This window comes from Carcharhinus amblyrhynchos, chromosome 10, assembly GCF_965287045.1.
Source record: "Carcharhinus amblyrhynchos chromosome 10, sCarAmb.v2.hapA, whole genome shotgun sequence".
Lineage (NCBI taxonomy): Eukaryota > Metazoa > Chordata > Chondrichthyes > Carcharhiniformes > Carcharhinidae > Carcharhinus > Carcharhinus amblyrhynchos.
The window spans coordinates 73,633,832-73,660,102 of record NC_137333.1 but is presented as its reverse complement, the minus strand read 5'-3'; the positions used below and the strand labels follow the sequence as shown (position 1 = coordinate 73,660,102).

Genomic DNA, 26,271 nt, shown 5'->3' with positions numbered 1-26,271 from the left:
CAGATTCTCTGACCTCACCTACAGCTGGGATTCTCCAGTTCCGCTGCAGTGAACGGAGATTTGGCTGAGCACCGAATTCTCCATTCTCACTAGCAGCGGCAGCAGGGTGTGAACGGCTGGAGAGTTCTCGCCAATATCTCTTTCTTTTTGGTAACTGTGCAGTAACCAATGTTCAGTCTTACCATCTGGAAGCCATATTGAATGACTTTCTCAGTGTACTCCTCCAGTGTGAAGTCCCCAAGGTCAGGTTTGTTGAAGTCCCGAAGAATATTTTCATCTGCTTTGCTGCAGTTTTTTTGAAATAAATATTTCTTTTTTGCACAGCAGAATCTGTTCACCAGTATTGTTAACCACCTAAAAAACAGTGTGTGAAGGTAAACTGTTAGGACAACAGCAATGAAATATAAAATATCAATACACAATATCGTTCACCACAATCTTTGTTTGCTGAGGTTTGTAGATAATTCATTTTTTTCAGATATTATGACCTGTGCAGCCTTATCACCTAAATTCTTAAAAGCACCTGTATCAAAGTTCTCTAGCTGGGATTTAATCCGTTTTAACTTAAACAGGTAAACACCTCCTACCACCCCCTCCACCAATTAATGTAGCAGAGGGAAGAATTTAATATTTGCTATAACTCCAATGATGGCACATGCTGCTGGAGTCAGGTCCTCATCTAGCCCTGACTCCCACCTGTGATATTGATGGATTGCTTCCAGTATAGTTCATAAAGATATAGGACCCAAAGAGGAAATGCTGGAAAATCTCAGCAGGTCTGGCAGCATCTATAAGGAGAAAAAAGAGCTGACTTTGAGTCCAGATGACCCTTTGTCAAAGCTAAAAGGCGTAGAAACTGGGAGATATTTATACCGCAGGGTAAGGGAATGAAATACAAGTCATAGCCACAAAAACAATGGAAAAGGCTGCTAATGGCAGTCCATAGACAGAATAAAAGATCTGAATGGCTGACCCCTTTCCTTATCTTTTCTCCCCCTTTGCTTCCTCTTTTTCTCCATTTTACGTCTCTCCCACCCATTCCCCTCCCTCCTCCCACATCTTCATCTGTTACAGCTTACACTCTGACTTCAGCTTCTCTGTCGTTCAGCCATTCACACCTTCTAATCTCTCTACGGACTGCCATTGGAGCCTTTCCCCTCGTTTTTGTGGCTATGACCCATCTTTCACTCTCTCATCCTGATGTCTCCCACTTTCTGTGCCTTTTAATCATCGGGACTCGAAACGTCAGCTCTTTTCTCTCCTTACAGAGGCTGCCGTTTCCTGCTGGGATTTTCCAGCATTTCCTCTTTTGGTTTCAGATTCCAACATTTGCAGTAATTTGCTTTTATAAAGATATAAAAATTAGGTGCATTAATGAATACTATTTTCCTCACCTACTGCAGCAGGCAAGTAAAAAAAATAAATCTGTGGTCATCACATATTACATAAATAACTGATCCATATAAATTAGTGTTATTATTGAAAAACTGCATAAAAGATATGTTTCATTTGCATAGCAATGAAATAAATCTATGCATCATAGTTGCTTCTTGTACTCAGTATAAAATAATCAGAAATAAAATAGATGAACGATGAAAAGTATACAACATATAACACTGCAGAATAAAGTCACTGATGCCACAATTCCAATTGGGAACCACAATCAAAGAGGTGGGTGCAGGGTCATGACAATTTGGCATCAATTCTCAACTCAATGCTCCCTTATAGCATAACTCCTCACTGGGAATGTGGGAGCACTGAATCTATCTTCACATATGAGCAGTATACAAAATCGGGAATATTATGTGCCTTAACAAACATGAATGCAACTGTACAGACATTTTTATATTCATAGTTGCACCAAACTGTATAAAGTGATATATAACTAAAAGCTCCCAAAGGGCTCCTTGGCCAGTTCTATGCACATCAAGCAATCCTGGCGACACCTCAGAAGTACATTCTTGGCTCTTTAGTGGTTTTCTCCAGCACTGAAGCTGGAGCAGCTTGTGTGAAAGCTGACTTTACACTCTCACTTTCCACTCTAACTTACCTTTCAAATGTGTGACATTTAGCAGTGAATAGTCTCACTGGTCTCTTCATGGCAGTGTCTTTCTATCAATAGAGATTACAGAAAACCCTACAAGTACAACAAAATTAGAGAACAGACGTTGCTTCAGAAATTAAAACTGAAAGGAGAAAAGGCATTTTATCATGTGGCCTGTTCTCCTATTCCTCCAAAATCAATCTTCTTTCCAGAAGTACTGCTTGAACTTCTGTGGAAATTTACCATACAACAACAACAGGTGGGCTGGGATTCTCCTGGCCTGCTGCACTGCTTGAGTGTTATGCCAGTAGTGAATCTCCCAAGCGCTTCTTTTAGCAATTTCCGGCACGGAGCTGGTAATCATTTGAAAAGCTCCAAATGAAGATGAAGAATGTGTTCATCTGGAACAGTATTCTCCAGGCCTACTAACACAGTTCCCACCAGCGGGGTTTATGACTGCTTCCACAAATGGGTACAGGCGTCCTGTCCCTGTTGGTGGAGATAGAGGCTATTGAGGTTCCTCCAGGAGGTCACAGGCAAGGGTGCTGCCCTTTGGGCACTGCCAGCCTGGCACTGCCCAAGGGGCAAATTGGCATTGCACATCAGGCACATTGGCACTGCACACCGAGCACTGGGCAGCATCAAGAGTGCAGGGCAAGAGGGAGCAGGGCATAATAGGTACAGGACCTATTTTGGGGGAGGGGGGGAATGATCAGTGGCCAGAGGATCTGCTGCCATTCTGCACTTGGAGTGTTGGGAGAGGGAGGGAGGAGAACAATCGGGCTTAGATTGGGTGGGGGTATCGAGGCTGGTCATTGGGGAGGGGAGGGTTGGGGCTGGCCCCCAGATATCCGGTAGGCCAGCAATTGGGGGGTGGTGGTGTCTGGAAGGCTAGCAATCATGGAGGTTTCAGGGCCAACCAGCAGTCGGGAGGCCAGCAGTGGGGGCCACCATATGCACTGATCTCCATACTGATGGGTTGGTATATGCACTGTGGCTCACTTAGCGCTATGCTGCTGGCCGCTCAGGTAGGAACAGGCCCTGCTCCCCTTCACCAGAGGGAACAATGCAGAGGTACTCTGCAATGCTCAGTCTGTCAAAGATTCGTCCTGGTAAGTACACCCAAAAAATGGTGGAAAATATATCTGTTTTCCCTCCTGAATAATGAATAGAACTGAGTTTAACATTTCAACTGCAGCCTGACTCCAAGACACACATATTTGATGTGTGATGTTGGATATCAGCAAGAGACTTGCTAAAATCAGGGTTCTCATAAATGCAGACAATAGGTAATTATTCCTATACTTAATGTCCTTCGAGGATGTTAATAATGTATTTTCAATTGCATTTTACTTTGCTTGGAATTTAATGTGTTTAACACATTGAGACGGATGCATCACATTGCCTAGGGTTGGGGTGAGTGGCAATGAGGACAGGTAAACAGAAATGTGGTGAAGTGCATTGAAAGTGTTGAATGAGTGAGAAGCGGTATGATGGAGAATGCTTGGCAAAGACAGGGAAAGGGAAAATGTCTTCAAGCACAGGACTTGGGATCAAATGGGATCACGTTTCCTGACTTTAGATCAATAAACCAGTAATGATTCCAGCGGTGTATCATTAAATCTGGAATGCTGCCTTTGCTTGATATCCAACTTCTATCACGAATACCTCCAATTTTACAATGTCGTAGAGTCATAGGATCCCTACAGTACAGAAGGAGGCCATTTGACCCATCAAGCCTTCACCGGCAGCAATCCCACCCAGGGCCTATCCCCCTAACCCCATGTATTTAGTCTTCTAGTTCCCTTGACCCTAAGGGACAACATTAGCATGGCCAATAAACATAACCCACACATCTTTGGACTGTGGGAGGAAACTGGAGCACCCGGAGGAAGCTCCCACAGACACAGGGAGAATGTACAGACTCCACAAAGTGACCCAAAGTCAGAATTGAACCTGGATCCTTGGAAGTGTGAGGCAGCAGTGCTAACCATTGTGCCACCATGCCTGTGCATGAACATCACACCCACTGCACAACCAAACTTGCAAGCCAAAATTAATTGCTTTGTTTCAGTTGCACCCGCAGATTTTGACCTATTGTATTGGGAATTTTCCCAGCGCCTGCCAACATGGCAACTGCTTTCAGATTAAAGATGAGAGCCTTGTGTGGTTTCACATTCTCTGACTCACTATCAATAGCTGTGAGCAGATGTGTCTACAAGTAGCTGATCTACATAAAACCTATTCTAACTGAAGATGCCTGAAGAGGGGATTGATGTACAAAGACAAACCTCACAGTTGCATACAAAGAGGAGGAACTTCTTCACCCAAAGTGTTGTAAATCTGTGGAATTACCTGACCAGTAAAGCAATTGAGGCCACCATGTTGAGTGCTTCTAAGGCAAAGATAGATACATTTTTGAACAGTAAAGGGATTTAGGGTTATGGTGAGCAGGTGGGTAAGTGGAGCTGAGTCCATGAAAAGATCATGATCTTATTGAATGGTGGAGTAGGCTCAAGGTGCCAGATGGCCCACTCCTGCTCCTAGTTCTTATGTTCTTCACGGACTGCCAGACCAAAATAACTTCAAATTAACTATAAGATTACATTTCCAAGAACTGGCCCACTGCCAATCATTTAAAACTTGAAAGCAAATGATCAGAGTTCCAAAGACAAGACTTACGGCACAATAACGTCTTTTAGAAACTTAGGAAGTGGTTTTGTGATCATCAGTGTAAGGACTTGAAAACAAAGTTCCGTCATGCAATTGTTTAGCTTTCCACAATTATCCTCCAACCCAGGTAAACCAATTGATGCGAAAAACTGCTCATTGTTCTAAAAACCAAAAGATCCATGGTGAGTATTTTAGAATTCTTATGCAATCAGTCACCTTCATAATAAACTGTTGGATGCATTACCCACCGTTCTGAGAAATGCAATATAAAACAGGGATGAGTAATTATTGGCAAACTCAAAAGCAAATAACTTTATTATCAGTGCATCATTATAATTCGTCTGAGTCCTGTAGTTTTCTGCAGAGAAGAAAAAGAATGAAATAAGCAATGACACTGATACATTGTAAAATGCTTTGAGGCATCCCGAGGATGAACTGATACATAAATGCATCTTACCACTTTCTATACGTTAGTGTCACTGCCTGGTTAAATTTAATGCTTGTCACATAGAAACTGAAATCACACTACAGAGTACACTAATATTAATACATCCAGAGTGTTTAAATTATTTTTCATTTCCCTTTCCAAACACATACCAGTGGTTTTGCTAGCTTTCCCTCATCATTCTATACTGCTTTGATCTTTCAATTATCCTCAATTTACAATATTCATAACCACATGCAATCGCCTACTTTGAAAGATACTATTTAAATCTGTGGCTAATGTCAGGTGCCATGGACAAATGACTATTTTTGACATTTAAAGGTAGAAATATATAACTGCTTACCCCAATCAGTCATTTTAACTGCGATTTGCTGATACACCTAAAATTCAAATAACAATTATCAAATCCCAATAATGTATTTTCCATACCAGGACATTGAAGTTTCATTCCAATAAAAAAGGTCATTTGGGCTTATTAAAATTAAAACGTCACAGCAGATTGAGGAGACTAAACTTCCGAGTTGTCAATCATCCAGAAGAGGGAAGAGAAAAAATGTCACAGAGCTATGGGGAAGGGCGGGAATGGGGCCAACTGAGTGGCTCTTTCGGAGAACTGGCATAACTGGCAAGGCCGCCTTCTGTGCTGTCACCATTCTGACTCAATGGAATGTCTGGCAAATAAAAAGCTTAGAAGGTATTCTATCGTGAAGCTGGCAACACAGATATGGTTGCATCATTGATTTGATTTTTTATTGTCATATGTATTAGTATACAGTGAAAAGTATTGTTTCTTACATACTATACAGACAAAGCATACCATACATAGAGATGGAAAAAAGAGGAAGTAGAAAGTAGTGTTACTGTCATAGCTAGAGCATGCAGAAAGATGATACAAGTCTATCTCTGTGTTTACACAATAAAAAGTCTGACAACACCAGGTTTTAGTCCAACCGATTTATTTACACCCAGTTTTATTATTTCACACTCGGCTATTTGTTAATTATCAGTAGCCGGCCAGGTTATTTCATACCTAGCAAACATAATAACCAAATGAACTTACCTTTCCTAGTATCGAAATGGACAGTGCATTGAGTAATGAGCTAACAACAGTGGTTAAAAGAAAATTTTCTAATGGGTTAGATGTTGTCACACGAAATCTGGTCCAGGTTTTATATATTATCACTCCCAAGATACTGATGAAGACACAGCCCACCTGTGTGTAATACAGAAGAGAAAACGGATCTTTTTTATTGATGTAATTATCACATCCATTTTTAATTTGAGTTCAATATTAAGTTTGGCCCTGATACATAAAGGCACAACAGTAATATACCTAACAAGACTTCTGTCAGATATATGATATTATCATACAGTCGAATAGAATCATAGAATCCCTACAGTGCAGAAAGAGGCCATTCTTACCCATCGAGTCTGCATCGATAATGCAACTCAGGCCCTATCCCCATAACCCCATGTATTTATCCTGCTAGTCCCCTTGACACTAAGGGGCAATTGAGCACGGCCAATCCACCTAAACCGCAGGAAACTGGGAGGAAACTGGAGCTGCCGGAGGAAACCCACGCAGACACAGGAAGAATGTTCAAACTCTACACAGACGGTAACTTGATGCCGGAACTGAACCCAGATCCCTGGCGCCATGAGGCAGCAGTGTTAACCACAATGCCACTGTCCTGCCCAGTTTTGCATCAAACCACGCCTGACTATCTTCACTGGTATATATATGTATGATAATATGTACGCTAAGCAGAGGGCAACCCTATATCACAGAGGGGATTTCAAATATTCAAACATGCAAGGGCCCTGAACACCAGGTATTTGAAAAGGCTAATCTGATGGATTTTTGGGCTCTTGGCCAAGCCTTATTATGTATTTTTGGCTGAGGGTTCAGACATCCATTATAGTACTAAAACACCTGAAACCCAGGGAAAACATTGACAGTTCTGGCTCTTTGATCTATGCTGTCATTTCCACAATATTTATTTACACAAGATAAGGAGGTTTAATCTGCTTGCAGTTTCTGCTACTGATATTTTAAAGAGTCTAGATGATTGACATTTATTAACCTATAGTAAAAATTATTTTTTTAAGTATGTGGAAAGTTATGCATGAATGTCTTTTTAATTTTTTTTAAAACACATAAGGTTGTCATTCTAGGGCTCATTCTATAGGGTTCTATACAGTGTATAGTGAGTGTGGAAGAGCCATTAGCTTGATTGGGGCATGAGGGGCCATAGGGATTGGATGGGGGTATACCATGACATAGGGGCATGAATGACCATTGGAGATGGATGAGGGACATACCATGGTCTGGAACAAAAGGGCCCATGGGAGATGGATAGGATAATATTTTGGCAGGGTGACAGGAAGGGTAATGGTGTGGGCGGGGCCCTCGTGGGGCATGGGAAGTGTATTTGAAGCGTGAGGGCTAGCAGGCCTTACATTATTCATTATAACTGGGACCAAGTCCCATGGCACTGAGGTGGGTCCTCTAAACAGCCCACTTTGGCAGCTGGCAGTCACTGTGGCAAACTTCAAACCTTCACAGGCCAGACTACAGCCAGGAACCCACCCGCTCCATATCCAGGCTGAAAAACCAGCCCACTGTTCTTTTGCTGTTGCTGGGTCAAAATCCTGGCACACCCTTCCTAGCAGCACTCAGGGTTGACCTGCACCACATGAGCTACAATGATTGAAGATGGCAATTCACTGCCACCTTCTCAAGGGCACTTAGGGATGGGCAACAAATAGTGTTGTTGCTAGAAACACCCACATCTGTGGAAGTGTGAAATAACAAAGGAGAGAGACAGAAGAGAGAGAGAAATAGACATCTCCTTTCATGTAAATTGCTTACCATTACAATCCCGACTGAAAATGAAAGCAGTATTTTCAGCCATTGCCGAGACTCTGAGTAAAAGGCATCAGGTTCACCCGTGATTGGATCCTACAAAATTGATGAATATCATCGATGAAGTCTGAAATATTCCTCATTTCATACAGTGACAACCTAGTCTATTCTTCTAGTCAACAGAGCTTATTATTGCAGTCTACTTAGTGCTGAGAAAACGCATCAGTAAGAAACCCAAAAGAAAAATTAGCACTGCTAATTGCTGCTGAATTATTAAACAAAAAGGCAAACACAGAAAACCTTCAGCAGACCAGGCAACAGCTGTAGAGATAAGGGAGAGATTCTGCCTGAAAGTAGTTTTTGTGTTGTTCTTAACGACTTCTAAACATGCTGAGAAAGTTGTTCCTCCTTTCAAACCTTTTTACCTTGAATATTTAGTATACGCGGTGTAACTTTTTTGCATGTCTGTTAAATTATTATTCTACGTTTCATCTGTCATTAGAAGCAGACTTTGCAGCCAAATATTTGTTGGGATAGATTGTGTTTTCATCATCTGGTTGATAGCCTAGTTGAAGAGATCATTGTCCTTTACAGAACCTGCCAGATTTCATTCTGTTGACAACAACTAAATGATAATCAGACAGCTCTATTACAGGCAATCCACTCCTACCAATGCTGTCCACAGTTTGTCTTTCATTTACTTCTGCTAATTCTTTGAATTGTTACTTATCTACTATGGTCACGGCACTGGATGACCCATCTAGTCCAAATCCACAAAGGGTGTTTTTGCATTTGGTCTCCTTACTTTCCCTCGCTTTACTTTATTCATCTTGTTGCTGCTTGACCTCTTGACCAGTGAGACAGTCATCATGCAGCCTTTTGGGCCGACGTGTTAAGCACCTAACATTGTTCAGCTGAGAAACTCCATTTTCACCATTTTCCAGCACGTATTCGGCACGAAGACCTATACTGGTTTTCTTCATTCTTTGTCAGAGAATATGTAGTTGGCTGGAGGTCAAATGATAAGCACCGGGTCAATGGGCAATCAAGTCACTATGGATGCATCTTGGACCCCCAGCTCCATCCTATTGGAAGCTCCAATGCTTGACTACCATCTGCAAAGTATGGGTGTACAGGTGTCAGTAGACTTAAAATCTATTGGCACCTTAACAACATTCTCTTTTAAATTGTCCTGCTCAACATGCTCCAGGTTGTTTTGCTCCCTGTGTAAGAATATCCCTCTTTGCCTCAACTCCTCCATGTTAGCAGCCTTGAGAAATCCCACATTCTGTTATGACTGGCAGTATTTGAATCCTGGCCTTTTTTTAAAACCACTCCACTAAACTGTCCCAGAACAGCTGAAGATAATGGCCCCAATATTTATATATAAATCAAAAACTTGCTGGTTCGGTTCCATAAAACTCAGGCCTGGCTAGTTCATCATTTTCATAATTTTCAACATCCCACTCGTAGACCAGTTCTGCATTCCTCCTTTTCCAACATTCCAAAAAAATTGTACCTGGAAATGAAACCGAATATTTACTCATCCATCTTAGAAATTTAAAACAATGGATTTAATGCACTCTGTAACAGGATGCAGTCTATTAAGCAGTAAACACACATCTTCAAACCAACTATTTTTTACTCAGTTTTCCTAATCTCCATCAGGCCATCAGTGAAAAGTGAGAATGGGTAAAAATGTGACAACAACAACTTGGTCTTCACACATTCCAGTGGCCAACTCATGAGCAGTGTTTACAAATACATAGGACCAAGTTGCTTGTTTGCATGTCACACACTGAACAACAGGAGGATGGAAACATGCCTCTAGATAGCAAACCACTTCAAAGAGGAAATTAAACCACAGACTGAGACTCTGTCAACATTGAGATCAGGATCAATGGGGTACATGAGGTGCTCTGGATCTTAAAGGGAAGTGAAAATAAACACAGGTGGCTGGAGAATGATGGAAATCCATTCAGTTGGCAGCTGAATCTTTTAAGAGGCAGTGCTGTTGAATTTGTTGCAGCTCAAAAGCTTCAAGTGCAATGGAGAGTGGTTCAATGATTTCACCTTGCTGGGAGGCCACAGCAACTCCAAATCAAAGCTGAGTGCATACACTGGGGCCGAGTGCACAGCTGTGCAGACTGGAACCGAACCACCCCCCCACTCCTCCTCCTCCCCCCCACCCCCCACCCAATCCCCAGCTGAAATTGACATCTCCTCTGCCAGAGGACTTCAAAGGAATTTGGGCACACATGGAATTTCTGACAGAGAGAAGGGAAAAGCTCTGCTGCTGAATGGAGTGCTGCAATGGTTTAAAATCCTACCAGGTGATTGGAGGGCATAGAGGTTAAAGTGATTTCTTTGAAATTTACACAGCTGACAGAAATGTAGAAATTGATCACAGGGCTGCCTGAAATCATCACAAGAAATCTCACAACACCAGGTTAAAGTCCAACAGGTTTATTTGGTAGCACAAGCTTTCGGAGTGTTGCTCCTTCCTCAGGTGAGTGAAGAGTTGTGTTCACAAACATAGCATACATACACACAAACTCAATTTACAAGATAATGGTTGGAATGTGAGTCTTTACAGGTAATCAAGTCTTTACGGGTAGAGACAATGTGAGTGGAGAGAGGGTTAAGCACAGGTTAAAGAGGTGTGTATTGTCTCCAGACAGGACAGTTAGTGAGATTTTGCAAGCCCAGGCAAGTTGTGGGGGTTACAGATAGTGTGACATGAACCCAAGATCCCGGTTGAGGCCATCCTCATGTGTGCAGAACTTGGCTATCAGTTTCTGTTCAGCGTTCAACAGAACGTTGACAGATTCTGTGTTGTCATGTGTCATGAAGGCTGCCTTGGAGAATGCTTATCTGAAGATCAGAGGCTGAATGCTCGTGACTGCTGAAGTGTACCCTGACAGGAAGAGAACACTCCTGTCTGGTGATTGTCGAGCGATGTTCATTCATCTGTTGTTGTAGCATCTGCATGGTCCCCTCAATGTACCATGCCTTGGGACATTCTTTCCTGTTGTAAATCACCATGCCAGGGGTGATCCTCTGGTCTGGCAAGGCCTGAGTGGGGTATTCTGAGTGGGAAAGGGGCCTGAGTGAGTGATCTGAAAGTACGGGTCAGATCACCCTCGTGCCTGCGTTGGCGGGAGGCGGGGGTGGGTGACCAGTTACTTGTGGATAGACAGGAGGATGCCCCTTTTTGGTGAGGGGTTGGTGGTGCTCCCCTGGTCAGTGGGGAGGGAGGCGGAATTGCATCCAATTCTGGACACTGCATTTTAGCAAAATGTGAAGGTTTTAGAGGTGGAACAGTAAGGGTATACAAGAACAAGTACAAGAAGGAGGAACTTGAACAAAAGCCTGTCATTTAAAAAGCGTTTTTCACAATCACTAGGTGTCTCAAAGCACTTTGTGGCCAATGAAGTACTTCTGAAGTTTAGACACCACTCTAAAGTTTCCTCGAGCTGGAAAGGAGAAGGGTGAGAAATTTGATCGAGATATTCAGAATATTCAGCAAGGGTTCCGACAGAATAAATACAAAGAAACTATTCCCACTGGCAGAAAAATGGGGAACCAGGGAGCACAGATTTAAAGTGATTGGCAAAAGAATGAAAAAAATTGCAGGGGTATAGGGAAAGAACGGCAAAGTGGAACTAGCTAAACTGCCAAGTGTCTGCTTCTATTCGATGCCCAATGATTTTATGATGATTTGATTTGTGCCTGTAAACATTCATTGTCAAGCAATGCACACTGATTTCAAATGCACCTTGGAATTTACTTTCTCCCATAGTTAAGATTTTTTGCAATGCACAAATAAGCCTTCAAATATTTCTCTTTTCGTTCAGGTGTATGTGACCAGGATATTTTTCTCCAAATGACTGTACTCTATTGTAGTGTAAAGAGGGTCCTTACCCCAAAGACAGATGATCAGTCCAAATATTGGTGTAGCTGCGTTGTCAAAGGAAGACTTAAAAATATTAAATACATCTTCTGAAGGGACCCTGTGAGGAGAACAGGATGAGTGGGAGAAACAATAAAACTTGCATCAAAAGCAATTGGCAATTTAAAATATTACATTTTACTTGTTTCACAATTGGCCTTCAGTTGTAAATCTATATCACGCAGTTATGAGTAAAAGGAATTATTACTCTTCTTGCTCGGGCTATAATACTGAGACCAGAACAATTCCAGTTCCTTGGAATTTTGGCAGAATTCAGGTGCCATCTTTAGTGCCTTCCTAAAATAGAGTCATAGAGGTTTACAGCATGGAAACAGGCCCTTCGGCCCAACTGCCACCCTTTTTTTTTTAAAATGCCTAAATTAATCCCAATTGCCCACAATAGGACCAAATCCCTCTATTGCCATCTTATCCATGTAACTGTCTAAATGCTTTTTAAAAGACAAAATTGTACCCAGCTCTACTACTACCTCTGGCAGCTTGTTCCAGCCACTCATGACCCTCTGGGTGAAAGAATTGCCCCTCTGGACATTTTTGTATCTCTCCCCTCTCACTTTAAACCTATGCCCTCTAGTTTTAGACTCCCCTATCTCTGGGAAAAGGTATTGACTATCTACCTTGTTTATGCCCCTTATTATTTTATAGATACCTAGAAGGTCACCCCTAAGTCTTCTACTCTCCAGAGAGAAAAGTCCCAGTCTATCCAGCCTCTCCTTATAACTCAATGCATCAAGTCCCGGTAGCATCCCAGTAAATCTTTTCTGCATGCTTTCTAGTTTAATAATATCAATATAAATGAGCAGAACATCGGTGAAATGCCACATCACGCACCCAAGTGGAGCTATTTTAAATGTGAGCCTTATTTAAAAGTGACCAACAAACAGGAGGTACCAATAATAGATGCACTTGAATGGTGCCCGAGGTACGGCCGGCACCATATTCCCTCAGGTGACATTTTGACACCTCTGGCAGGCATTAGGTGCTTTTTATAATCTAAAAGAGGGCCAAACATCAGTCTCATTATTCCATGTCAAAATTCAGCAGGACTGAATTGGCCATGCTTTTTAGTTTTTTGAGCTCTGACGAAGGATCATCATGACTCAAAACATTGGCTCTATTCTCTCTCCACAGATGCTGTCAGACCTGCTGAGATTTTCTAGCATTTTCTGTTTTTGTTTCAGATTCCAGCATCCACAGTATTTTGCCTATATGTCAGTTTTTGAGTTCCTCGGCAGCCTAACCAAATATTACGCACTATAACCAAGCGCATATCGGCCCGTGAATGCAAAAATCTCTCTAGATAGAAAACACTGCAGCTTGATGTAGTTGAGCAGAAGCAGTTTCAGGAAGAATGTAGGGTTGTATATTGATGGCTACTGAGCCAGAGAAGGATTTCAGTTCACATTGTTAAATCTATAAGCGAAGATGTTGCAAACACACATAGGATGTTGGGATAAATAATTAGGTTATTTGTACAGCGAAAGGTAGGAGATTGCTGCATGCACAAACTTTGAAGTTGTGAGTGAAATGCAGTCCTCCAGGTGCATGTCAGTTATTGCAGTTCACACTGGTCTAATTAGCTACCGTTGTGACCATTTTGTTTGGAGTTGGTGCATGATTCCAGTGAGTTAGGTTTTTAATGTAAATTCATAGGATGCAAATAAATGTAAACTCGGTTCCCAGGAAATCTGACCTGCTTTGAAAGTCAGGAGTGGAAGATTGCAATCTGTTTTTATGCCAGCGGGAAACTGACTTTGGTTGCACTTTGAATTTTCTGATCCCATCTGCCATGATTCTCACCACAGGCGTGGATGAAAAATCCCATCGCGAGCATGGAAAATCCCATCGCAGGCATGGAAAATCCCACCGCCAGTTTAAAACTACTTGGTTATCAGGACAGGCTTAGAAAGCTGGGACTTTTGGTGTTGGAAAACTAGATTTTGAGGGGTTATGATTACGACTTTAGAACAATGAATGGACTACATTACGTGGAGAAAAACTGCAGCAGGCGGTGGTGCAGAGGGACCTCGGGGTCCTTGTGCATGAGTCGCAAAAACCCAGCTTGCAGGTGCAGCAGGTGGTCAGGAAGGCGAATGGGATGCTGGCCTTCATAGCGAGGGGGATTGAATATAAAAGTAGGGAGGTCTTGCTGCGGCTATATAGGGCATTGGTGAGGCCGCAGCTGGAGTAGTGTGTGCAGTTTTGGGCGCCGCACTTACACAAGGATATTTTGGCTTTGGAGGGGGTGCAGAGGAGGTTTACTAGGCTGATACCGGAGTTGAGGGGGTTGAGCTATGAGGAGAGGCTGAATAAACTAGGCTTGTACTCGTTAGAGTTTAGAAGAATGAGGGGAGATCTCATTGAGACGTATAAGATGATGAATGGGATGGATAGGATAAAGGTGGAGAGACTCTTCCCGCTCAGAAAGGACAGTAGGACTAGGGGGCACAGCCTCAAGATAAAGGGGGGGGCGGTTTAGAACGGAGTTGAGGAAGAACGTCTTCACTCAAAGGGTGGTGAATCTCTGGAATTCTCTGCCCGTTGAAGTGGTGGAGGCTACCTCGCTAAATATTTTTAAGAAGAGGGTTGATGGGTTTTTGATAAGAGAGGGGATTAAGGGTTATGGGGAGAGGGTGGGAATGTGGAACTGAGCCACGACAGATCAGCCATGATCTTATTGAATGGCGGGGCAGGCTCGAAGGGCCAGATGGCCTACTCCTGCTCCTATTTCTTATGTTCTTATGTTCTTACATTTTGTTTGCATGTCTCCTTGAACTGGACAGGTAGGAAAGACTTATAGAAGCTAGAGTAGAAGTTATAAAAATTGAGTTAGGCGGCGGGACATAATGCTTTGTGCAAGAAGTGTTGTTGACCTCTGAATTTCGCTATCCATTTGCCCTTTGAATCAGAATTCATTGCAGGCAGTCAAAAGGATGTATTCCTACAAGTCCAATTATAGAATGTAGGTGCTGAACAGGGATTGTAATGCAGTTACTACTGTCTCCTTGCAGTTGTTTGATAGACTGCAGGGCTGAGAGATCAATTTCACACAGAGGTAGCATGGTGGCACAGTGGTTAGCGCTGTTGCTTCACGGGACATCAGGGACCCAGGTTCGATTCCTGCTTGGGTCACTGTTTGTGCGGAGTCAACACATTCTCTCCGTGTCTGCATGAGTTTTCTCCAGGTGCTCTAATTTTTTCCTACAGTCAAAGACGTTTTGGTTAGGTACATTGACCATGCCAAATTCTCCCTCAGCGTACCTGAACAGGCGCTGGAGTGTGGCAACTAGGGGATTTTCACAGCAACTACATTGCAGTGTTAGTTTAAGTCTACTTGTGACACTAATAAATAAACTTTAAACTCTATTTTTCATGACAGAAACAGACTGTGAATAGCATACTAAAGTGTAATTTATAATGTTTTATATGCTAATATTGTCCTTAATATCGTTGTTAGTGTTGTGTTAATGATGATAAAACTGACCAAAAAACAAAATGTGAAATGTTGGAAAATTAGGTTGAATGATCCGTCACAAAGATTGGGGTTATGTGAACTGTATTGTGTTAAAACTTTCTGAATTTTGCTTTCATGTGTCATTTACAGTTTGGTTCTGTGATGTGCAAATCCAAAGTATTTGAAGTGTTAAGTTTCAAAAGAATCATATGAGCACTCTGTTAGTTGTCTGCCTCACCCAGAGGACAGAATAACTCTGGATTGATGAGGGTTGTAGGAAGGTGAGGTTAATGGTGTGATTAGGTTGCACCATGTCAAATAGGATTGATGTGTTAAACCTTGATGTGCCTCAACTGTATTTTCATCTGTTTATGTGTCCGCAAACTGATTGTGCTAAATCAAGCATAATAAGGGGTAATTGTATGGAAAATGCATCATTACCACAATGCAGAAGACACAACTGAAGCTAAATAATCTCCCTTTTCAGATGATCGGGAATAAACTGGCAATTAAAATGATGGCAAGGTCAATAATTTTTCATTTATTTGAAATGTCAAGAAATTCACGCTTACTGAAAAGTACAATCAGCTTGTGCCATATTGCTACACGTCCAGTTGATAGTTTGTTCAATATTCCTTTTCCTTTCAGCCACATTGTCACAGTAATTCCTGAAAGAAAGAAATATGAGATCAAGATTTTTTCTACTGCATATAGTATGTATGCTAATGTGATTACTATTTATCAAGTATAAACAATAAACTCACAAATTTTGCTGATTTATAAAACGATCACAACATGTGAGTGACTGGGATCTATTCACTTTATGATCCTTATTAGTGTGGAGCACAGCAACATTTAAGCAGGACTAGGCCCTCTAAGGGTTAGAGCCCCTTCTGTCATTCAATGAGATCATAGCCATCTACCAACAATTATCTTTACTTTTCTTAACACCATCGCCACTGATATCTTGCTTCACCTTAACCAACATTTGTTTTGTTATTTGCTCTATTAACTTGGAGTTGAAAGTTTCCTCAAAGTACAGAATTGAGTGTGTACAGGATGGCTATTTCTGTGCGTGCACACCCAAACTTTACTTCACCAACAGTGACCAGTCTCTGCAGCAGAATGAGTCCTGCAGCAATGATGATGGCCGCATGAGTGAGGCTATCTGCCTACCATTCAACAAGTTCCGGGGATGGCGGGACTGAGCTTGGAGAGGACTAGGATTGTTTTCGCTGGAATTCACACAAATGAGGGGGGATCTCATACAGACTTATAAAGGTCTAACAAGATTGGGCGTCACGGTAGCACAGCGGTTAGCACTGCTGCTTCACAGCGACAGGGACCTGGGTTCGATTCCCAGCTTGGGTCACTGTCTGTGTGGAGTTTGCACATTCTCCTCGTGTCTGTGTGGGTTTCCAGTTTCCTCCCACAGTCCAAAGATGTGCGGGTTAGGTTGATTGGCCATGCTAAAAATTGCCCTTAGTATCCTGGGATGCATAGGTTAGAGGGATTAGTGGGTAAATATGTAGCGATATGGGGGTGGGGCCTGGGTGGGATTGTGGTTAGTGCAGACTTGATGGGCTGAATGGCCTGTTTCTATACTGTGAAGTTTCTATGATTAGACAGGATAGATGCAGGGAGAGTGTTCCTGATGGTGGGTGTGTCCAGAACCAGGGGTCACAGTCTGAGGATTCAGGGTAGACTAATGACCTAGATGAGGAAGTGGAGGGATGGGTTGGTAAGTTTGCCAACGACACGAAGGTTGGTGTCATTGGCAAAGTCTGGAGGGATGTCAGAAGTTGCAGTGTGACAAAGATAGGATGCAAGACTGGGCGGAGAAGTGGCAGATGGACTTCAACACGGATAAATGTGTAGTGGCCCATTTTGGCAGGTCCAATGGGATGAAGGAGTACAATATCAAGGGTAGGACTATTAGCAGTGTAGAGGATCAGAAGGACCTTGGGGTCTGGGTCCATAGGATTCTTAAATTGGCCTCACAGGCAGAGGATGTGGTCAAGAAGGCGTATGGTGTACTAGCCTTCATTAATTGAGGGATTGAGTTTAGGAGTCGGGAGATAATACTGCAGCTTTATAAGACTCTTGTCAGACCCCACTTGGAGTACTGTGCGCAGTTCTGGTCGCCTCACTACAGGAAGGATGTGAAAGCCATTGAAAGGGTGCAGAGGAGATTTACAAGGATGTTGCCTGGATTGGGTGGCATGCCTTATGAGGATAGGTAGAGGGAGCTAGGTCTTTTCTCCCTGGAGAGATGAAGGATGAGAGGTGACCTGATAGAGATTTAAGATGTTGAGAGGTATAGATCGGGTGGATTCTCAGAGGCTATTTCCCAGAGCTGAAACGGTTGCTACGAGAGGACACAGGTTTAAGGTGCTGGGGAGTATGTACAGAGGAGATGTCAGGGGTAAGTTTTTCACTCAGAGGGTGGTGGGTGAGTGGAATCGGCTGCCGTCAGCGGTGGTGGAGGTGAACTCGTTGGGGTTTTTTAAAGAGACTTCTGAATGAGTACATGGGATTTAATGGGATTGAGGGTTACAGATAGGCCTGGTAGATATGGATTTGATCAGCGCAACTTGTGGGCCGAAGGGCCTGTTTGTGTTGTAGTTTTCTAAGTTCCATGTTCTATATATTTAGGATGGAGATGAGGAGACATTCCTTCATCCAAAGAGTGGTGAGCCTATGGAATTCATTACCACAGAGTATTGTTGATGCCAAACCATTGAATGTAAACCATTGAATGCTAGGTATAGCACTTGGGGAGAACGAGATCAAATTTATGGGGAGAAAGCAGGATTAGGCTATTGAGCTGGATGATCAGCCACAATCATGACGAATAGCGGAGCAGGTTCAAATGGCTTCTTCCTGTTCCTATCTTCCATGTTTCTATGTTTCTATGTAAGTAGAGCCTAACTCCGACTCAGTAACTCAACTGAGGAAAAGTTGGGACTCACTTTTAAGGTTGCTGCCTTGCTCTATCTGATCCTTCGCCTAGAGTAAGGTTCAGTCCAGATTACCCCCCAAAGTGGGCATCTGACCGGCAAACAAACAGGGCAATGAGGTAGCCAGACCAACAATGCCCCCTTCCATATCATTTGAATGACTGCCCCAAAGGCAGGCACCTGCTACATAGAAACACTCAAGGATATTCTAGAGTTGCTTAAAGCCACCAGGTGTCTGTGCCACATTTCCTGTGCTTGGCACCTTGGAATAGGTGTTCCCTGGCACACCAGTGAAAATTGACCCTTGCATTTCACATCTTTGAACATCATTTCAAAAGGCACTTTAATGAACTCAAAAGAGAAATAACATTTAACACTGCTCCTAAGTTAGCACTGTCAGTGGATGACTTTGCTGAAACATTGCCCAAATTGGTCCACAGGATGGAGATTTAAGAACATAAGAAATAGGAGCAGGAGTAGGCCATCTAGCCCATCGAGTCTGCCCCGCCATTCAATAAGATCATGGCTGATCTGAAGTGGATCAGTTCCACTTTCCCACTTTCTCCCCATAACCCTTAATTCCCCTGTCTATCAGAAACCTATCTACCCGTGACTTAAATATATTTAGCGAGGTAGCCTCCACCACTTCAACGGGCAGAGAATTCCAGAGATTCACCACCCTTTGAGTGAAGAAGTTCCTCCTCAACTCCGTTCTAAACTGCCCCCTCCTCCCTTATCTTGAGGCTGTGCCCTCTAGTCCTGCTGTCCTTTGAGTGGGAAGAATCTCTCTATCTCTACCCTTTCCATCCCTTTCATTATCTTATACGTCTCTATAAGATCCCCCCTCATCCTTCTAAACTCCACCCAGTCTATTTAGTCTCTCTTCATAGTCTAACCCCCTCATCTCCGGTATCAGCCTAGTGAACCTCCTCTGCACTCCCTCAAAGGCCAAAAATATCCTTCCGCAAGTGCGGCGACCAAAACTGCACACAGTACTCCAGCTGCAGCCTCACCAGTGCCCTGTACAGTTGCAGCAAGACCTCCCTGCTTTTATATTCTATCCCCCTCGCTATAAAGGCCAGCATCCCATTCGCCTTCTTGATCACCTGCTGCACCTGCAGACTGGGTTTTTGCAACTCATGCACAAGGGCCCCCAGGTCCCTCTGCACCGCAGCATGCTGCAGCCTTTCGCCCTTTAAATAGTAATCCCTCCTACTATTATTTCTGCCAAAGTGGATAACCTCACACTTGCTAACATTGTACTCCATCTGCCAGGTCCTCGCCCACTCGCTCAGCCTATCTAGATCCCTCTGCAGACTTTCCACACCCTCCGCACAATTTGCTTTGCCACTCATCTTTGTGTCATCAGCAAATTTCGTCACCCTACACTCAGACCCCTCCTCCAGATCATTTATGTAAATAGTAAATAGCTGAGGCCCCAGCACCGATCCCTGCGGCACTCCACTAGTCACCAACTGCCAATCAGAATAGCACCCATTGATACCAACTCTCTGCCTCCTATTAGACAACCACTCCTCTATCCACGCTAACACCTTACCCCCAACTCCATGCCCCCTAACCTTCTGAAGCAACCTTTTGTGCGGCACCTTATCAAACACCTTTTGAAAATCGAGAAACACCACATCCACCAGTTCCCCTCTGTCTACCGTACTAGTCACATCCTCATAGAAATCCAATAAATTCGTCAAACACGACTTCCCCTTAACAAATCCATGCTGCGTCTGCTCTATCAAACCATTCCTTTCTAGGTGCCTCGCTATTTCTTCTTTGATGACGGATTCAAGCATTTTTCCAACAACAGACGTTAAACTAACCAGCCTATACTTCTTTGCCTCTTGCCTGCTACCTTTTTTTAAACAGCAGCGTAACATTAGCCGTTTTCCAATCTTCTGGCACTTCCCCGGAATCCAGCGAAGTTTGGTAAATAATCACTAAGGCATCTACTATCACCTCTGCCATTTCCTTCAGAACCCTGGGATGCATTCCATCCGGTCCTGGGGACTTGTCCACCATCAGTCCCGTTAGTCTATCAAACACTACCTCTCTAGTGACAGTAACTGCACTCAGATTTCTGACTGTTTTATTGGCTTGCACTAATAATTGTTTCATAAATAACACCAAGATTTAAAGTAGGATCCAAACGATTTGTAATATGTTCTGAATGAGCATTTACCTGAGCATTTTCACTGCCTGATCTATCATTCCTGAGGCCGCGTTTGGAATTGAACAAACAATGCTGCACTTATATCCGCCCAAGAAGGTGTTCAGATCACTATAGGCATTGTAACATGATATGCTGTAAAGAGAAATATATAGCATGTAAACATCGGCAAAACATTAATTCAGATTGGTTTAAGTCATGATATAACAATCAAATTTATTTGACATGTGAATGGTTTGCACAGAGGTTCGTTCATTAATATTTGGCCAGAGGTTCAGCAAGGTCACAGGGCTTGGGACACACACACTGCTGTCCCAGAAAACCTGTAACATTTGTGTTGTGTGCTCATAATAATAAGTCAGCAAGCAACCAGCACTGTTCACATCTGTTTGGGAGAGGACTAAGGACCGTTGGCAGGGGAGGAGGTTGTGCTCAAACATGAGTTTCTAACAGCACTTAAAAATAGAAAGCACTGAGAGGTGCACTCCAGCTCCAGGTAACAGACCACAGGGGAAGGTTCAAAGATAAAAATGGCCATAAGTCCTATAGATCATGGGGTAGCACTGTGGTTGGCACTGTTGCCTCACAGCTCCAGGGACCCAAGTTTGATTCCTGGTTGGGTCACCATCTGTGCAGAGTCTGCATATTCTCCCCCGAGTCTGCATGGATCTCCTCTGGGTGCTCCAGTTTCCTCCCACAGTCTGAAAGACGTGCTGGTTAGGTTCACTGGCCATGCTAAATTCTGCCTCAGTGTACCCGAATAGGTGCCAGAGTGTGGCAACTAGGGGATTTTCACAGTAACTTCATTGCAGTGTTAATGTAAGCCTAGTTGTGACACCAATAAATAAACTTTAAACTTTGCATCCTCAGATGCTGCTTTGTACATCCTAATCAAAATACGGGACAAGGGGAGGGAGATCTTTTCTACTCTACGTGAAAAATATCCTCCCGGTAACAACTCTGTCACCAGGGAGATGGCATCACAAATGTTAATAGCAAGAATTTAGCTACTGAACGATGGATGCAAAGACAAAAGAAGTTTACCAGAGTCAACAAGGTAATACACTTTTACTCTCTGCTCACACCTCCAGCCTTATTACTTGCATTAGCCAGTTCCCCTCTTTCCTTCACTCTTACGCAATCACTGCACACATTACATCTCTTTCATTTCTGCATGCATGCATACTTATGCATGCATGGACCAGTATTTATAGAACCCTACAGTGCAGAAACAGGCCCTTCGGCCCATCGAGTCTGCACTGACCACAATCCCACCCAGGCCCTATCCCCATACATTTACCCGCTAATCCCTCTAACCTACACATCCCAGGACACTAACGGGCAATTTTTTAGCATGGCCAATCAACCTAACCCTTTGGGCATCTTTGGACTGTGGGAGGAAACCGGAACACCCGGAGGAAACCCACGCAGACACAAGGAGAATGTGCAAACTCCACACAGACAGTGACCCGAGCCAGGAATCGAACCCAGGACCCTGGAGCTGTGAAGCAGCAGTGCTAACCACTGTGCTACTGTGCCGTCCCTGTGCTGCCGTGCCGTGCCGCCTCTACTCATACATCCACTAGTTTTGCAACGCTAATTTCTCCACATTTCCCATCTGACCCATTATTTAATAGCATTTGCATCATTTGATAAATACCTGACAAGGATGGTGCAAACACATTCCTCTCTTTCTCACATTAGGTTGCCCAGGTAGCTAAGTGTGGAAGGGAGTTTCTAATTAGATTAATCGGCAGAATGCAGTCTTTCAAAGGCCAAGGAATCAGTAAAGAGTTAAATGATTATTGGGCAAGCTAACGCAGACAGCTTACACATATGTGGATGCAGTAAAGGAGTCAAAACAAGTGGTTATGATTTTCACAGCCACTTCAGGAAGAGAAAGCCAACCTTCCTGATGAAGCAGCTTCATTCAATCGCATTATCCTAAACATCAGCTCACACTGGCACCACATATGCTTCTGAGGTTAACCCTTTGGAAATGAGCTGAGAGGATGTGTCCACACACGAAATATCAATCAAACAGGATGAGCTTAAGAAACAAAATAATCACTGAAAAAAAAGAGACATTTCTACACACTGTCAACATAGAAACACAGAAAATATGTGCAGGAGTAGGCCATTCAGCCCTTCGAACCTGCACCATCATTCAATATGATCATGGCTGATCATGCACTTTCAGTATCCCACTCTCGCTTGAACATATCTAATTGCCCCAACAGCTTTCTGTGGTAGAGAATTCCACAGTTTTCACAACTCTCTGAGTGAAGAAGTTCTTCCTCATCACAGTCCTGATTGGCTCATCCCTTATGCTTAGACTGTGACCCCTAGTTCTGGACTTCCCCAAAATCAGGAACATTGTTCCCACAGATAGCCTGTCTGGTCCCATCAGGATTTTATAAATTTCTATGAGATCCCCTCTTGATTCCAGTGAGTATAGTCTCTCTTCATATATCAGTCCTGTATTCCAGGAATCAGTCTCGTGAACCTTCGCTAGATTCCCTCAGTAGCAAGAATGTCCTTCCTCAGACCAGGAGACCAACGCTGCACATAATACTCAAGGTGTGGCCTCATAAGGCCCTGTATAACTGCAGCAAAACACCTTTACTCCTATACTCAAATCCTCTTGCTATGAAGGCCAGCATGCCATTAGCTTTCTTCATTGCCTGCTGTACCTGCATGCCAACCTTCAGTGACTCTTCCACCATGACACCCAGTTCACGCTGCACTTCCCCTTTTCCTAAACTGCCACCATTCAGGTAATAATCTTCCTTTCTGTTTTTGCCACCAAAATGATAACCTCACATTTATCCACATTATATTGCATTTATCAAGTATTTGCCCACTCAGTCTGTCCAAGTCACCCTACAGCCTCTTAGCATCCTCCTCACAGTACGCACTGCCACACAGCTTAGTGTCGTCTTCAAATTTGGAGATATTGCAATCAATTCCTTTGTCCAAATCATTAGTGTATATTGTGAATAGCTGGGATCCAAGCACTGAGTCTTGCAGCACCCCACTAGTCACTGCCTGCCACTTAGAAATGGATCTGTTTATTCCCACTTTCTGCTTCCTGTCTGCCAACCAGTTCTCTATCCACATCATTACATTATCCTTAATACCATGAGCTTTAATTTTGCTCACTAATTTTTTGTGTGGGACCTTGTGAAAAGCCTTTTAAAAGGCCAAATACACAACAACCTTGTCCACTGTACTGGTCACATTCTCAAAATATTCCAGAAGACAAGGACAATTTCCCTTAAGTGAATCCATGCTCACTTTGCAGACAGAAAGAACACATACAAACATTTTTTAGCCACAGGTTCAGCAGTGTACAAACATGCTTGTTTCAACTAAACAAATATGTGACAGGCATTGACTGGTTCATTCCTCAGGGCAATGCCTTGACAAATCAGAATCAAGCTGCCTGGTTTAAATTTTAAACAATGCTAGGCAGTTAACTGTCAGTCACAATCAACTGATGCATTCTCCATGGCAATACCTTTACCAGAGTCCACTTACCAACCAGTCCTCTCTTCTCACATAGTATAAATCTGTCGATTTCCCTTACATTATATCCCTGTGACTGTCCTGATGAGTGTAAGACAAAAAGCTTCAACTAAAAAAGTCTCTTTTCTCAGCAATCTTAAAGTTCTGTACTAACAAACAAATATTAGACAAAATAATTTTTTTTCTATGCTTTTCCTGTTTTTTATCCTTATGACAAGTTGCTATTAGAAAAAAAGCAAATGAATTGCAGTACCTTTGATAAAGGCCATATATGAAAATAAGCAAACCAATGATTGCAGGAATAAATAAGGTGACTAAAAGTTCGTCCATCACAGCAAAATAAAGTGCAATTTTTTCTCCAAAATAGTTTCTAATCTTCCATAATGGTTGGCATCGGTAGGTTCTAGCCCAGAGTTTATCAAGAGCAACCCACGCATTTTCACAATCTGTTGAATTAGAACAAGACCCATTACATTTAATGCAATGTAAATATAAAATCAGATCTTATGATCAGTAAAGCATAAACTATTTTGATTCCTTTGTTAACAATTAAAATTAAACAATAAGCACAGATTGTAGAAAGACATCCTGTAAGAAAGAAGATACAATTATGCATTATAGCAATAGCCATCTGTGCATGCAGTAGCTCCCTGGTTTTTGTTCTCATTCTAAACTTTCCCGTCTGCTTTACTGAAAGTATCAACTTGCTAGGGTTTGCTTCCACAAGGGGCATTACCTCATCTGATTTGCTATTAAAATATAGAGGGTATCAGTACCTGTGTGAGACTCTATCCTCACAAGATGTCCGTGAGTGCACACTTTCTAACAAGAGTTACAGGATAGAAATCAGGCAATTTCTCAGATTAATGCTGAGGAGATGAGAGGTGAGACTAAGTTCCCTATATTAATGAGGCCTTGTGTTTGGAGGGGGGGTAGGGGTGTAAGTGAGAGATTATGGGGTGCAAGATGGTGGCCAGACAGGGCAAATTCATGGTCAGTGGAAGGAATAGCAGGGTGAAAGTCCAAGGGTCAGATTGTCATGGGGTGAGCAGACAGATTGTGAGGACTTTGCAAAGCTGAGCTTATCTGGCCAAGATTAAACACTTCCACTCCGCCTGACCTGTCAGTAGTACACTTCATGTACTTAGCTTATGGATCTAGTCCTTCTTGCCTCCTTTCACCTGCTCCGTTTCCTGGAGCTTAAGAAATCTGGCCAGCAAGAATTCAGAACAAAACCACTGTTAAAATAATAGCACGGAACCTCTTTAAAAGGTTTCAACAACTGACCCATCTCTTGAGAGCAATCAGTCTCCTTCTTCTCAGACTATCTCCGTTAAAGGGGTTTGAGGGGAGTTGGGGTCCCTGTTTCCAATTTTAAACTTTTTAACCTCTCCCTTTTTAGCATTTTGGCAGAGGCTGGGGCCAGGCAGGGGGCACAGGGGAACATTACAGCACCAGATAAAGAGAATAGTTCTGTGGTCACAGCATATACCATAACTATGGTCAGTGTGTTAGTCTATTCTCATGGTCTTGGACTTAAGGCAAGTTCAAGCTCAAAGCATCCAAAAAATCCATCCAGTGTGTTATCTACATGTTGTTAATGGAGATTAATCAGTACAGATGTGTTTCGCATATGTTTTCCTATGATTGATGTGTCAATACAAATTAAGTCAGAGGCTGGATCTTTTATTTCTAAATAATCCCATCAATTAACAACAAAATACATTTAACACATTAAATACCCTGACCAAAGTGCTTCACAACAGCGTTACTGGATGAAATTTGGCACGGAGCCACATACAGAGATACGCAAACAGGTGACTAAATCCTTGATCAAAGAGCTAAAAATGTCTTAAAAGAGGAGAGGCAGAAGAGTTTAGGAAGAGAACACAAAAGACAAGGCGTGAGCCAAAACATATTATTCACATGAATATCTAATTTATTGTCAGCCTTCACCAAATTCCACCTGCCGTTAGTTGGTCACAAGGCTTGCTCCACTTACCACCATTTTCCAGTGTTGAAGAAGTCTCCTCTTCAGGCCCTTCATGCAATGTGAAGGCGCATGTAAATGCTTTCTTCATTAGCAAGTATGATAAAGCGGGAATCTTTTTTACTGCTTCACCTTCTTTCTCACAATCTATTTGCCAGA

At 42.8% G+C, this 26,271-nt stretch overlaps 1 protein-coding gene across 1 annotated transcript in view; it reads right to left on the bottom strand.

Annotated features, from left to right (window-relative positions):
• Positions 1-26,271, bottom strand: part of LOC145349063 (anoctamin-7-like) — a 59,246-nt gene that overhangs the window by 21,173 nt on the left and 11,802 nt on the right. The window contains exons 5-16 of the mRNA XM_080197343.1: positions 26,125-26,259; positions 24,376-24,568; positions 20,607-20,729; positions 16,025-16,120; positions 11,953-12,041; positions 9,432-9,547; positions 8,035-8,124; positions 6,223-6,375; positions 5,506-5,542; positions 4,966-5,075; positions 4,727-4,878; positions 183-354 (exon numbers count right to left, since the gene is read on the bottom strand). Coding sequence (XP_080053469.1) covers positions 183-354; positions 4,727-4,878; positions 4,966-5,075; positions 5,506-5,542; positions 6,223-6,375; positions 8,035-8,124; positions 9,432-9,547; positions 11,953-12,041; positions 16,025-16,120; positions 20,607-20,729; positions 24,376-24,568; positions 26,125-26,259 — 1,466 coding nt within the window. The remainder of the gene's footprint in view (positions 1-182; positions 355-4,726; positions 4,879-4,965; positions 5,076-5,505; positions 5,543-6,222; positions 6,376-8,034; positions 8,125-9,431; positions 9,548-11,952; positions 12,042-16,024; positions 16,121-20,606; positions 20,730-24,375; positions 24,569-26,124; positions 26,260-26,271) is intronic.